The sequence below is a fragment of the Poecilia formosa genome, unplaced genomic scaffold (assembly GCF_000485575.1).
Source record: "Poecilia formosa unplaced genomic scaffold, Poecilia_formosa-5.1.2 Scaffold337, whole genome shotgun sequence".
Classification (NCBI taxonomy): Eukaryota; Metazoa; Chordata; class Actinopteri; order Cyprinodontiformes; family Poeciliidae; genus Poecilia; species Poecilia formosa.
Window position 1 is genome coordinate 651,692 of NW_006800276.1, and position 12,881 is coordinate 664,572.

The window sequence follows — 12,881 nt, forward strand, 5'->3', positions numbered from 1 at the left end:
ACTGTGATAATCCAAAGACTAAATAAGAAAAATCATACAAATACGTAGAAAAAACACTTCTTTTGAACATAAAGCGTTTGAAACCAAACTTACAAATAGTAAAAAGACATTTTATTTGGAGGCACATTTCTCTGCACTCAAGGACATTTTACAATTAAAAGAAACAACAGTAAAATAATGAAATCACTTGAACAGAAAGAGCAAAATGCAACTCATAGAATAAACAATTGCCAACAAATGTGTTGTGATTTGAAACGCCAGAGTGTATTGATATTTCTGAGTTGAGATGATACTGAATCGCAGAGACGATGACAGTTTTTGTGCTGTTTAGTTTAAGGAAATTTAGGGTGAACCAGGTTTTTATTTCAGAGGTGGAGTCAGAGAAGGATCTGGGTGGAAGAATGGACAAGGGATTAGTGGTGATGTAGCGGTGGGTTTCATCAGCATGACAGTGAAAATGAACATCAAATTCACACAACATAAATCACCAAGGGAAAAACGTAGAAGAGGAGAAGCGGTACCGCAGAGCGGCTGGTACTGCACGGTTTTGCAGCTGAATGGTTGGCATGGAGATTAAAGGATTAATCTAACATGCATGAATGTATCAAGCCAACACTGAAGGTTAGTTTTTTTTTATAAAGGAATAACATCATAACATGTAGAAAGATCAAAGCTCTTACTGCCACTTGCACAGGAAAATATTTTTTATAGGTGAAAAACAAAATTGAATTGATTTAAAAAGAAGCCATATGTGTTATGACTGAGGAGAGGAGTTCAGGAAACTGAATATTTCCTCTGAGGTCAGGGTGAAGCGAACATCTCCATCAGGAGAACTCGTCCATCGTTGCTGCATCTTCAGCTCACTGGCCTGACTGCTGCCACCTGGTGGGCTGCAGAGACATGGCAGCACAGTTACTGAGGGGTTTCTACAGCTCAACATGAGCAGGAGCTCTGCAGCGAGGAATACCTTGTAGGTGAAGCAAAGAGCGAAGATGAAGAAGGTGACGCTCAGCAGCAGGAGAACCAGACAGAAGATAAAAACTGGTGTAAAAACTGAAAGTGAACCAGAATCAGAAAATCATCAGAACAAGTGAGCTAGCAGGTGACTTCAGCTAATTCACTTCAGTCTGGAGCAGATCTTCTCCTCCTCTGCATATAACCACCTGTGAGACGAAGGTTCCCATCTGTGGCTCTGTCTGGTTCTGGAAACACAAAGCGAAGGGAGATTATTGGCTGGAGGAACCCTTTATGACTTTGTATTTTTATGATTTAAAGAATTTTCGACTGCCTTGTTGCTGAAATGTGCTATACAAATAAATTTGATTGATTGATTGATTGATTGATTGATTGATTGATTGATTGATTGATTGATTGATTGATTGATTGATTGATTGATTGATTGATTGATTGATTGATTGATTGATTGATTGATTGATTGAGAAATCAGAAGAGAAAGCAACCTCTGGTTTATTTAGCACTGACAGACTGTTGACCTGAAGGAAAATTAAAACGAACCTTTAAAGGCTGCTTGAGGAACCTGTTATGTTCCTCTATCAGCCTGATACGTTCAGGCTGGTTTCTGACTCCAGATGAGTTTTCATCCTTCATGTTTACTTTCATGTTACTCAGCAGAACTTGTGACCCAGTTAGAGAAGAAGTGTCACTGTTTGACTCACCTAAACACTTGAGTTTGATGGCTTCAGTTGAATATTCTGTATAAAACATGCATTCCCTGGCAGAAGGTACTCGCTCAATGCAGTAAGGATAGATCCTTGACATTTCTTGCTGGAATGTCTCTGTGTTTCTTTCCATTGAAACAGCAGAGCCACAGCCCAGCCATTTACAGATAATCTCTGTGTGGTTCAGGGTCCAAGACTTTAAGCTCCACAATATCCCCAGTCGCCATTTTCCCTCATGTCTTATCTGGAGTCTACCTTCACAAGGACTGGGTCCCCCCACCAACCTCAACGGTTCTAAAGAGAAAGCAGAAAGTCATCAGCAAAACATGGAGCAGAAATTAAACCAACCATATCTGTGGCTCCTCCTCTACCTGAGCAGGTGAGTCCAACAGCTTTTCCAGGTGAGCAGGAGTTTCTGGCTGAGTCGGACCTTCTACAGTCCAGGAGAGAAGACTCATTACCTCCACACTGGAACTGTGGTGACCACATTGGAGCCTCCACCTCTCCATAGAGCCCTCCCTTTAGGACTTTAGGAGACCCACAGTTGAACTCCCTACACACCACCTCTGCATCCTGGTGGTCAAAGTCAGCTTCACACACTGAAGACCAGCTCTGGTTAAACTGGCTAGACTGGGAGACCTTCACCTCCAGTCTGCCTGAACAGCCATCTCCCCTGTTCACCAATCTGACAGACTCTACAGAGACAAAGAAAATATTTTATCCACAATGTTGTGCATGAACAGTTTCTGCAGACCTTTACTGTGCTGACCAAGGTCAGGGAACCCGGAAGGTCTCTGGTTTTAAGAGCTGAGACCTGTGTGGGCCCTCAGAGAGCCCCCAGGAAACCCACATAGAGTGGTGGTCCATGAAGCGACAGCGGTCAGGGAGAACCCGGGCCGGCCAAGCAAAACCTGGCACCCAGAGATCCACCGCTCCATCCAGGCAAAACCCAAATCTCTTGACCTCTAACCCTATTCCATCCCATCGTCCTCGACTCCAGTGCTGCTGTTTGTCTGGAAGTGAATGGACCATAATCTTTGACATTACAGGGACTCGCCAACTGTGTGAAAATCCCTCCTTCATAGGAGCACATGATGCCCATTGGTCAATGGTAACAATTCAGGGATTCCCAGTTCCCTACTGGTCTGCGTGGTTCTTTGTGTGCAGTTCAGTTCTTGTTCTCCATGCGGTTGTGGTGGGTTTCCAACACTGTACTCACATTATCTTTGTAGGAGTTATGGCACTACACATCATGCCAAACAAACCACACTGCTGGTGAATTATGCAAACTTTATACAATTGGAGATAAAATAGACCAGGATTAAGAGCTGGACTATAAATCAATGACAATATATATCGAGGTAGGTACATGATCATATTATCTATTATCAATAGATAATCTATTATCAATAGATAACAGTGGTGTGAAAAAGTGTTTGCCCCTTCCTCATTTCCTGTTTTTTTGCATATTTGTCACAATTAAGTGTTTCGGAACATCAAACCAATTTAAACAATAGTCAAGGGCAACACAAGTAAACACAAAATGCAATTTGTTATTATTAAAGGAGAAAAAAAATCCAAACCATCATGGCCCTGTGTGAAAAAGTGATTGCCCCCCTCATTAAAATATACTATAACTGTGGTTTTTAACAACTGAGTTCAATTTCTGTAGCCACACCCAGGCCTGATTATTGCCACACCTGTTTTCAATCAAGACATCACTTAAATAGGAGCTGCCTGACACAGTAAAGTCCACCAAAAGATCCTTAAAAGCTACACATCATGCTGAGATCCAAAGAAATTCAGGAACAATTGAGAAAGACAGTAATTAAGATCTATCAGTCTGGAAGGGTTAGAAAGCCATTTCCAAAGCTTTGGGAATCCAGTGAACCACAGTGAGAGCCATTATCCACAAATGGCGAAGACATGGAACAGTGGTGAACCTTCCCAGGAGTGGCCAGAAGCCCAAAATTACCCCAAGAGCGCAGCGACGACTCATCCAAGAGGTCACAAATGACCCCACAACAACGTCCAAAGAACTGCAGGCCTCACTTGCCTCAGTTAAGGTCAGCGTTCATGCCTCCACCATCAGAAAAAGACTGGGCAAAAATGGCCTGCATGGCAGAGTTCCAAGAAGAAAACCACTGCTGAGCAAAAAGAACATTAAAGCTCGTCTCAATTTTTCCAAAACGCATCTTGATGATCCCCAAGACTTTTGGGAAAACATTCTGTGGACCGATGAGACAAAAGTGGAACTCTTTGGAAGGTGTGTGTCCCATTACATCTGGCGTAAAAGGAACACTGCATTTCAGAAAAACAACATTATACCAACAGTAAAATATGGTGGTGGTAGTGTGATGGTCTGGGGCTGTTTTGCTGCGTCAGGACCTGGAAGACTTGCTGTGATGGATGGAACTATGAATTCTGCCCTCTACCAAAAGATCCTGAAGGAGAATGTCCGACCATCTGTTCGTGAACTCAAGCTGAAACGAACTTGGGTTCTGCAGCAGGACAATGATCCTAAACACACCAGCAAGTCCACCACTGAATGGCTGAAGAAAAACAAAATGAAGACTTTGGAGTGGCCTAGCCAAAGTCCTGACCTGAATCCTATTGAGATGTTGTGGAATGACCTTAAAAAGGCCGTTCATGCTCGAAAACCCTCTAATGTAACTGAATTAGAACAATTCTGCAAAGATGAGTGGGCCAACATTCCTCCAGAACGCTGTAAAAGACTCATTGCAAGTTATCGCAAACGCTTGGTTGCAGTTGTTGCTGCTGAGGGTGGCCCAACCAGTTATTAGGGTTAGGGGGCAATCACTTTTTCACACAGGGCCATGATGGTTTTGATTTATTTTCTCCTTTAATAATAAACACCTTCATTTACAAATTGCATTTTGTGTTTACTTGTGTTGTCCTTGACTATTGTTTAAATTGGTTTGATGTTCCGAAACACTTAATTGTGACAAATATGCAAAAAAACAGGAAATGAGGAAGGGGCAAACACTTTTTCACACCACTGTAATATGTCTGTTAGAAGTTTCAATAATTTCATTGAACTCTGATCCAGAATCGCACAACATTCTGGGGAATGTTGGCAGAAGAAAGACGTTAGCTGCTCAACGTCTCACAGTTAGCTAAGCTAGGCTGGTGAAATCATCACTCACTCCTTGGTTATCTAGAAACAACCTGTTGAGTAAATTGTGCAGCAGCAGTTTCAGGTTTCACCACTGCGCCTCATGACTGCTTGAAATAAAAAAAAAAACAACATGGAGGAAACAGGAAAAGTCACAGGAAATGTTTGGTAGTATTTCAGATTTTTTTAAATGAAAAAACAAATCAATAATTATCCATATTGACCGATATGAAACGCCATATCGTCCAACCCTACCAGGACATTGGAACAGGCTCTTAGCTAACGCCAAACATCACCAACCTGACAGGAGGAGACACACAGGAGTGTGAAGATGTAAAAGTGATGCCATCACTTCTGAGGTTAAAACAAGACAAGAAGAACTGGTCATATTAACTGGTCATAACGTCATAGACGTTCTAGTTCTTCGGAACTAGAACGTCTGAAAACTAAGAGAAGTTTTAGTTTACTGATTTATTTGACTTGTCAGGAAATTTGATTCTTTACATTTAACAAAGGTTAAATGATGAAACTGAGGCCCAGATCCAGTCTTCACACAGCTCAGCATCTCAGTCAGACTCACCAGTGAGGAAGAGTTCGATGTTTGTGACAGATTTACCTGAGCAGGTGAACCATGCAGAACCAAATGCTTCTTCTTTTATTGCGCAGTCCTTGAGATCAGATCCAGACAGAAGACACTCTGAGGAGACCGTCCATACAGGGATTAAAAATGACGGCTCATGATCTCTAGCTGAAACAGCTGAGCCACAGTCCAGCTGTCTGCAGATAACTGAAGCTTCTTTCAGGCCATCATAAAAACCTTCGATGTGAACTGGTCTCCATTCTCCCAGATTCAACTCCCATTGACCGTCACAGCGTCTGGATCCTCCCACCAACCTGATGGACTCTGAACAGAAACCAGACAGAAGATTCATCATTTTACTGTTTAACAAGCTAAGTTTGATTTTGAACTCAAGTCTAGAACTGAACAAACCTTTCAGGCTGTGGGTTTCATCTGCATGAACACCTAGGACAAATGTCAGGAAGGAGAATCAGAGATGAGAGGATCAGGATCTGAACCACAGTGAGATTTTCCTTTTCTGGTCATTATCTCTCCTATCTCAGTACATTTCAGCACAACCCATCTCATTAGCAACAACAGAAGACTAAAGGGAAAGCAGGTTTTATCAGTGCAGCTGCAGCCAGAGGCTGAACTTTGGATGACATGTCTTCCATGATTTTGTTTAACTGAGCCAAACATTGTTTGATGAGCTACCTGAACAGCAGAGCCACAGCAGGAGCGCCATCAGGGTGTGGTCCATGTTCAACAAGAGGCTCTGAAAGGAAGATGTTGGTTTCTGTCTGTCTGTGTTTCCAGCTTTCATTACAGATCTGAACTGTGAATCAGAAAGAAACAAAAACAATTAGAGCTGAAGCAGCCTCGTACGGCCCTGGCAGCTCAGCGCCGCTCCGGCCTCATGGCGGCTGCCGGAGCACCGGGTCTGCCATCCAATTCCTGTAGAACCGTCTCACACCATATTCGACTAGGCAATTTGGCGAACTTTCAAAATAGCCTTCATTCCAGGTCAGTATGAGTCCAAAAACAAGATTTTAAAATTAGGCTGGAAACCAAGACAGGAGTTATTATCACTTCCTGATTTATGGTGAATGATAGGCGAGAACTTCCTGTAGAATTTTTAACATGTCAAGAGTGGTTGTTAAGGTTCTCAAGAGTTAGTGGATACATTTTAAATGTTATTCATCCACAGGGAGGTGCTGGAGGAGACACCAAATAATCTGAGTGGGCGGGGCTTAAGAGGTGTCATTAATGCACCTCACCAAAGTGTTCAGCAGTACTTCCTGATGATGACACACAAAAAATTGGACTGGTTTGTTTATCAGAGACATGGATGTTGGAATAATCTAGGGAGCGCACTGGAGCCAAATTTCAATATAATCCTATTGGCCTGTTTAGAAGTTAATAAAGGTCATTGATATCCAGTTTGGTGTCATTCGGATGATACATGTGTTATTTAGAGCCACCCGTATGCATACGGCATTCGCCGTTCAGCCATGCCCCCGTGGTTGAGCCACCAGCCAATGATGAGAGGACTCAGCATCATCTTATTTTATGTCAGTTGGTGACCTTTATGAATCAAAGAGTAAAAGGAAGACATTCATCAGCAAAACAGGTGACTTCCTGTTTAAAGGGGGCGGGGCTACTGTGATGTCACCAAGTGACCATGTGAAGGTGAGCAGCTCGGTAATGACACACAGTGGAAGTTTTTCCACCTTGATGTTTTATGGTCAGATTTTGCTCTGATGCAGCTAAAAGATTTTGATAACTTTTGATCCTCAATGCCTCAAGACTGTCCTGAGTGATTCTAAAGTCTGCATGTGAAAAGCCCCATAATCGTGCTCAAAAACTCAACATTTTGATAACTTTAAATCTTCCATCCCTTAACTGCATACTGATGGAAAATGAAGCCAATATCTCAAAATTCAAGGAGTTTGTGAAAGTGAGTAAACATGAAAATGGCCAAACATGACCCTTTGACCAAAAATGGCTGCCTTCCTGTACATCTCCAAGAGATGTTTTTTTTTCTCCCAAAGTTTGGTGATCTTCGCTAGATTGGCAGAATATAATGAGAAACCTTTTGATTACAAAATACCTTCTTAGCTCTTTCACTGCTCTGGTCTATGGAAGAAGCTGCTTTTTCTAGTTTTATCAGCTGCTGATTTGTAGATAAACAGCAGAATCTGAAAAGATAATTTCAGAATATTGAGTTACTGAGCTGATGTTGGTTGCTTCAGTTCTGGGTTATGAAGAATGTGAAGGAAGAAATTATTAGGTTCTAACACTGGAATGAGAAATGTCAATGTTTTCTAAAACGGGAGTTCAGCTGAGGGGCTGAACTGGGAGGCCTCCTCTGCTTGGCCTCCTCTGCTTTCCCTGGGAGGAGACTCCTGGGCAGGAGTCCAGGGAAGATAGGGTGTTACACAAAAACCAGCCAATCACACGACAGCGATCCAGTGCCTTGAGGCATCTAGGGATAGAACCAGTCCAGACTCGTCATGACCCAACAGAACAAATGTTCTGGTTTCTGCTGGACGGCTGAATCCCTGAACCAACATCCAAACGCTCCATTTCTTACAGTAACGTCCTGACTGACTAGTTTAACTCAGGAAGGAGTGGAGATTTCCCCCATGCAGAGATTGTTGGTGCATAAAGATCATCAGGTTTCAGCGTTTTCTGTCCTCTGATCCTGAGTTGGTGAGCCCTCAAACGCTGCTGTCCATCTCTTCCTGATCAAATAACTTTCTCTCAGTCCAATCATTCACAAATAGTTCCAGATGGTTCAGTTCCTGAACAACATGGCGAGCTGACAGGCTGCAGAAATGCAGCCAGAGCCTGTAAAGTTTTACCAGGCAGCATCAAGCACAGAAAATAGACACAAACAACGCAAGAGAGAAAAACTCTGCTGAGTGCTGCTGAGGAAGGGAAACAGAGACCTGCAGAGAGACAGATCTTCATGTGTTCAGGGAGTTCAGATCAACGTACCTGCAGCCGTCCGTGGAAATGCTCCGTCTGTTCAGGCTGAAACTCTGAGCTCACATCAGCAGCTGCAGGCTACGCCTCCTCCCGTCCCTTCCTGGCACCTTCTGCAGCTCATCTGGACAGTTCTCAATTACTGTCAGCATTCCCAGGTAAATCCATTTAGGTCTCATCATAAAGGTTGTTTCTGTAGGTCTGAAAATTGTCCTCGGAGTTGTTGGATCCAGCAATGGGAGGAACAAAAAAAGAAACAAACAGCAACTGGAAGGTAAAGAGAAAAGAAAAAACTCTGAATCCCAGAAAAGGCTTAATGATCTGATGAAGAAAGCTGGTTCTGTTCTGGTTCTGTTCAAGGACGACTGCAGACTCTTTGGGGATTAAAATGTAAAGACTCATTTCACATAAAATTAAGGAAATTACAGAAAAAAGTGTCTTCTGTCAGAAGTTTCTTCAAACTAGTTGTAACAGAGACTGCTACAGGAAATGTCCTACCAACAGCCATCAGCATCCAATTTAACTCTGAAGATTATTGAATTAATAAGTTACCTTTAATTTCCCTTCGGAATCAATAATAAATTGAATTAAAGATTTCAACAAATACTTCCTCTAAAATACCTTCAATTTTATTTTAATCATTTTTAAAACGCTGCCTGAATGAAAACACGACGACTCAGATCTGTTTCATTACAAATTTATTATGCGCTCAATCCACAAACTAAAATCTGTTACAAATAATCCCTCTGATTCCAGGATAATCTGGACGTTTATTTAGCTTCCAGCTTCATTTGGAGTATCTACAGAGGTTCTCAGCCTGTGGCTTGGGGCCCCTGTGAGGGCCGGACACTGGATCAGTTTAACTCTGCAGGTGGAGGATCCGGCTCTGATCCAAAACCAGCAGGCAGAAACGATAGATTTAACACAATCAGAGAAAAATCAAGAGCAAAATAAAACCCCAGAGAGGAAAGTTTAAAGTGATTCAGCATCAAAAGGTTTTAGTGCAAACAGAAGAAGAAAACTTCACACAGGCTGCCGGTAAACATAATAAAATCATCTGTTAGACTTCAGACATTCAACAGAACCTCCCAGTCCCTAAAGGTCCAGAGCAGGAAGGAACCTGCTCTGAACATTCCCAGAAAACTTCACTTTATTCCCTTTAAGTGGCAGTAGGGCCACCTCTGCTGCCCCCTGGTGGCTCAGCAGTGAAAACCTGATCAGATTCTAGTTTCCCTTTCGTTCAGTGATTCATTAAAAGTTGTAAGAGGTCAGAAACTTCACTTAAACAATTTAAATCCCATAATTTCAACATAAATAATGAGAACAGATTGGTTAGATTCAGACTCTTCTTGCTGAGCCTATCATCTGAGGCTGGGGGCGGGGCTACACGGCACACCTGAACTACGTTACCTGAGAGCTGAATCAGTTTATTACAGACTTTTAAAAGGTCCTGCATCCGTTGGTTCTGTTGGGAGTTACCAGCACCCCTGGTGACGGGTTTTATAAGGAAATGCCAAGTCACTGGTTGCCATGGTGATTCCCTTGTAGCATCAGAACAGTTCTGACCCGTGAACTATCTGGAAAACAAACTGACTCTGGAAAAAAAAAGTGCTGGTTTGTTCAGGTAAAGTCCAACTTCCTGTCTGGTTCAAAGACTCTTCTTCATGGTTCTGAGGCACAGTGAGTAACGGGTCGGACAGAAGCACATGCTACAGTCTCTGTTGCCATGGAGACGCCCCCTTCCACTGGCTGGGTCCAGTAGCTGGTCCATTACACCTGGCCTGTGGGAACGGTTCCCAAAAGGCACTTTGAAGGAAGAATTAACCAGAAACATTAAAAAGCTCAGAGTTCTGACCCGGTTGGGTCCAATCGTGACCCAAACGTGATTCAGATTAAGGCAAAGCGGAGAGTCTGAGGAGCTGCAGGATTCCTGCTCCATTTGTTCTGGGTTTCTGGTCCAGGACCTGAAAACGGGTCGGGTCCAATCTCACAGTGTCACATTAGTACCAAACGCTTCGATCACAGCAGAAGAAAAGAGGAAGAAGTCATTAAGTCTCCTCAGCAGGTTCTGGTTCTGGTTTGCAGCTTTAAAGGCGGTCGGTTCTGAAGAGGAGGCGAGGGCTGGTTCTGGAGAACCGCGGCTCAGGACCGGAAGACGTGCACGGCCCGGATCACGTACTGCCGGCAGATGGGACATTCGCTCATCCGCTTGCCGCACTTGGTGCAGGTGACCATGTGACCGCACTCCAGCAGGACGCAGTCGATGGGCGAGTCCATGCAGATCTTACAGAGGTTCTCCTCCTGGCCCGGCGCCGGCCCACCGCCACCTGCAGGAGGACCGGGACAGAGTCAGACATGGAACCATGCAGCGGTTCCCCCAGACCCACAGAACCACACTCACCTGCAGCATTCACAGAGTTAGCCGCTGAAACAGAAAAACAATGACGTCATCAGAGAAGCAGCCTATGGGATTCAGCGATCCAGAAAAACATCAGCTCTGCTAATGATGATGCGCTGGACTTGCATGGTATTTAACAGAAGCTAATGCTAAATCACTCTACTAACACAGTGGTTAGCAGAAGCTAATTTTAGTGAAAGCTAATGCTAAAGCACCAACTTGAATTCAAATTACATGTCTGCCATCGACAGACAACAAGCTGCAATTTAATTTTGCCATTATAATTTACATGTCCAGTAAAGCCCTTACATATAACATTTATATCTTGTTCTCTACCGTCCATTTTATTTTGTTACTGTTTGTTTTTTGATATACAAAAGTTATTGGGGGAAAATGAGAGAAACTGTATAAACAGTCTTCATCCACTTCAAAATAAGAGCAGGAATATAAAAGATTAGCTGCTTGAAGAATTCTTAACAGTCAATAAAAATTTCAAAATATATATTGAATTGTATTCAACTGAAAGTTTACAAAAAAGCCAAGAAAATTAGAGCATTAGAATTTACCCAGAAAAATGGACTTGGAGGAAGTAAAGTGCTCGAAATAATTTTAAAGGTAGCAAAAACGGAATTAGCTCTGCCTTTATTACGGAGCTAATTCTCAGCTTTCATCCAGAAATATTATCTTAGGAGCTAACAATTAGCTAATTGCTAAGCTAACATTAGCTCTGCTACCAGAGGGTTAGCATAAGTGTGCCACTGCAGATCACCAATCAAACACTTCTTGCTCAGTTTGGAACATAACCTGAACCTGATACTAGTCTGACTGGATCAGAACCATTAGAACCCAGATGTTCTAATGGTTCCTGTAAACATGATGAAACTTGTTGGTCTCTCCTCACCCAGCAGGTTCTGCTGGTCGTGGTACAGCCGGGTCACTCGCTCCATCAGCTCCCATTTCTCACAGCAGCCTTTGTAATCCACGAAGTTCCGGGCCAGAATCTCCTTCAGCTGCCGGACACTCAGGTCCTCGATGTCGTCCACGCTCTTCAGGTCCGACAGCGAAGCCCGGCGCCCTGACACCGGCGCCTCCTCCGGGTCCCAGGCCTGGAAGACATGAGTCGGTCAGTGGAACCGGGAGGGTCAGCAGAACCGGGTCAGTCGTCCAGATCTTCTACGGAACTTACCGGGTCGTCCTCCTCCAGCTCAGCATCAGAGGGTGGAGTCTCTGAGTCCGGGGGCGGAGCTTCGGGCTCCGGAGTGGGCGGGCCCGGACTCGATGCATCAGAGGACGAATCAGAAACGGAGATGTGAGGCGTCGGGTCCGGAGGGTCAGAGGTCACGGTGGGAGGCTGGACGATAGGGGTGTCGGGGGCGGAGCTGCCAGAAGGGGACGACTGCTGACTCAGCACCAGCTCCACCAGCTCCTCCTGGGGGACAGGAAGCACTGGTTTAACTGGAGGAAACCAACACGTCCACAACACCTGCAGCCGCTCTCTGATTGGTTGCTGCTGAAACCACGACAACACGTCACCTTCTCTCTGCACAGGTGGGTGGAGACCTCATGCAGGTGCAGGTAGTCTCTCAGCTCCTTCACCTTCAGCTTCATCAGCTCCGCCCGCTCCAGCAGGTTGCCATAGAAACGCTGACAGGTGTAGCAGAGGCGCGGCCGCAGTCCCTGCTGGGCGGAGCAGCCGCTGCAGTAGTTCTTCTTACAGTCAACACACACATGCTGGGGGATGGGTGGAGACAGGTGGGGACATAAGTGGACAGCAGGAAACTCAGCCAGTTTAACATGAAAAATCAGTAAAATCACAACTGTCAAACTGAGGCTGCTCCACCAGAGGGCGCCATTTCACCTGAAACATTTGACAGTTTGACCTCAACTAAATGTCAGTTTCAGCTTACACCTTCTGTCCTCCATCTCTTTAGACAGAGGACATTTACCAGCTGGAACAACAAACTGAACTTCCTGCATTTCTAACTTTAATCTGTCTGTTTAACCAAACTCATCGGATCGGCTCCTGAACTCATCGGATCGTCTCCTCAACTCATCGGATCGTCTCCTCAACTCATCGGATCGTCTCCTCAACTCATCGGATCGTCTCCTCAACTCATCGGA

The 12,881-nt window shown here is 44.2% G+C and overlaps 2 protein-coding genes across 7 annotated transcripts in view; both read right to left on the reverse strand.

Moving 5' to 3' along the window:
- Positions 1-89: 89 nt before the first annotated feature.
- Positions 90-8,454, reverse strand: LOC103153019 (scavenger receptor cysteine-rich type 1 protein M130-like). Of its 3 annotated transcripts, XM_007573771.2 has the most exons (9): positions 8,375-8,451; positions 6,089-6,209; positions 5,807-5,839; positions 5,432-5,719; positions 2,051-2,374; positions 1,677-1,973; positions 1,164-1,202; positions 968-1,053; positions 90-890 (listed from the first exon to the last, which is right to left on the reverse strand). In XM_007573771.2, exons 2-9 carry the CDS (start codon positions 6,195-6,197, stop codon positions 861-863), a joined length of 1,206 nt encoding a protein of 401 aa, XP_007573833.2. In that variant the 5' UTR covers positions 6,198-6,209; positions 8,375-8,451; the 3' UTR covers positions 90-860. The 3 variants fall into 3 exon arrangements, 2 of the variants coding, with proteins under 2 accessions (XP_007573833.2, XP_016517115.1); XR_001658870.1 differs by lacking the exon at positions 90-890 and having other exon boundaries at positions 987-1,053; positions 1,164-1,331; positions 1,437-1,973; positions 8,375-8,454; XM_016661629.1 differs by lacking the exons at positions 90-890; positions 968-1,053; positions 1,164-1,202 and having other exon boundaries at positions 1,373-1,973; positions 8,375-8,454.
- A 589-nt stretch (positions 8,455-9,043) lies between these two features.
- Positions 9,044-12,881, reverse strand: part of LOC103152997 (E3 ubiquitin-protein ligase rififylin) — a 7,697-nt gene continuing 3,859 nt past the window's right edge. Inside the window, exons 3-7 of one of the 4 annotated variants that reach the window (XM_016661569.1) lie at positions 12,294-12,491; positions 11,947-12,189; positions 11,662-11,866; positions 10,755-10,787; positions 9,044-10,689 (exon numbers count right to left, since the gene is read on the reverse strand). In XM_016661569.1, coding sequence (XP_016517055.1) covers positions 10,505-10,689; positions 10,755-10,787; positions 11,662-11,866; positions 11,947-12,189; positions 12,294-12,491 — 864 coding nt within the window. In that variant the 3' untranslated portion in view covers positions 9,044-10,504. Of the gene's footprint in view, positions 10,788-11,661; positions 11,867-11,946; positions 12,190-12,293; positions 12,492-12,881 lie in introns of all 4 variants that reach the window. The other 3 variants (XM_007573747.2, XM_007573746.2, XM_007573748.2) reach the window with 3 other exon arrangements.

What these genes read in the sequence shown, in the direction of transcription:
- LOC103153019 (XM_016661629.1), bottom strand. Translation starts at nt 6,197, where the DNA reads ATGAAAGCTGGAAACACAGACAGACAGAAACCAACATCTTCCTTTCAG. An exon ending in GCTGTGGCTCTGCTGTTCAG is followed by an intron (nt 5,840 to 6,088) that starts GTAGCTCATCAA and finishes CATTTGTCCTAG; the next exon opens with GTGTTCATGCAGATGAAACC. An exon ending in TGTTGGACTCACCTGCTCAG is followed by an intron (nt 1,974 to 2,050) that starts GTAGAGGAGGAG and finishes CTTTCTCTTTAG; the next exon opens with AACCGTTGAGGTTGGTGGGG.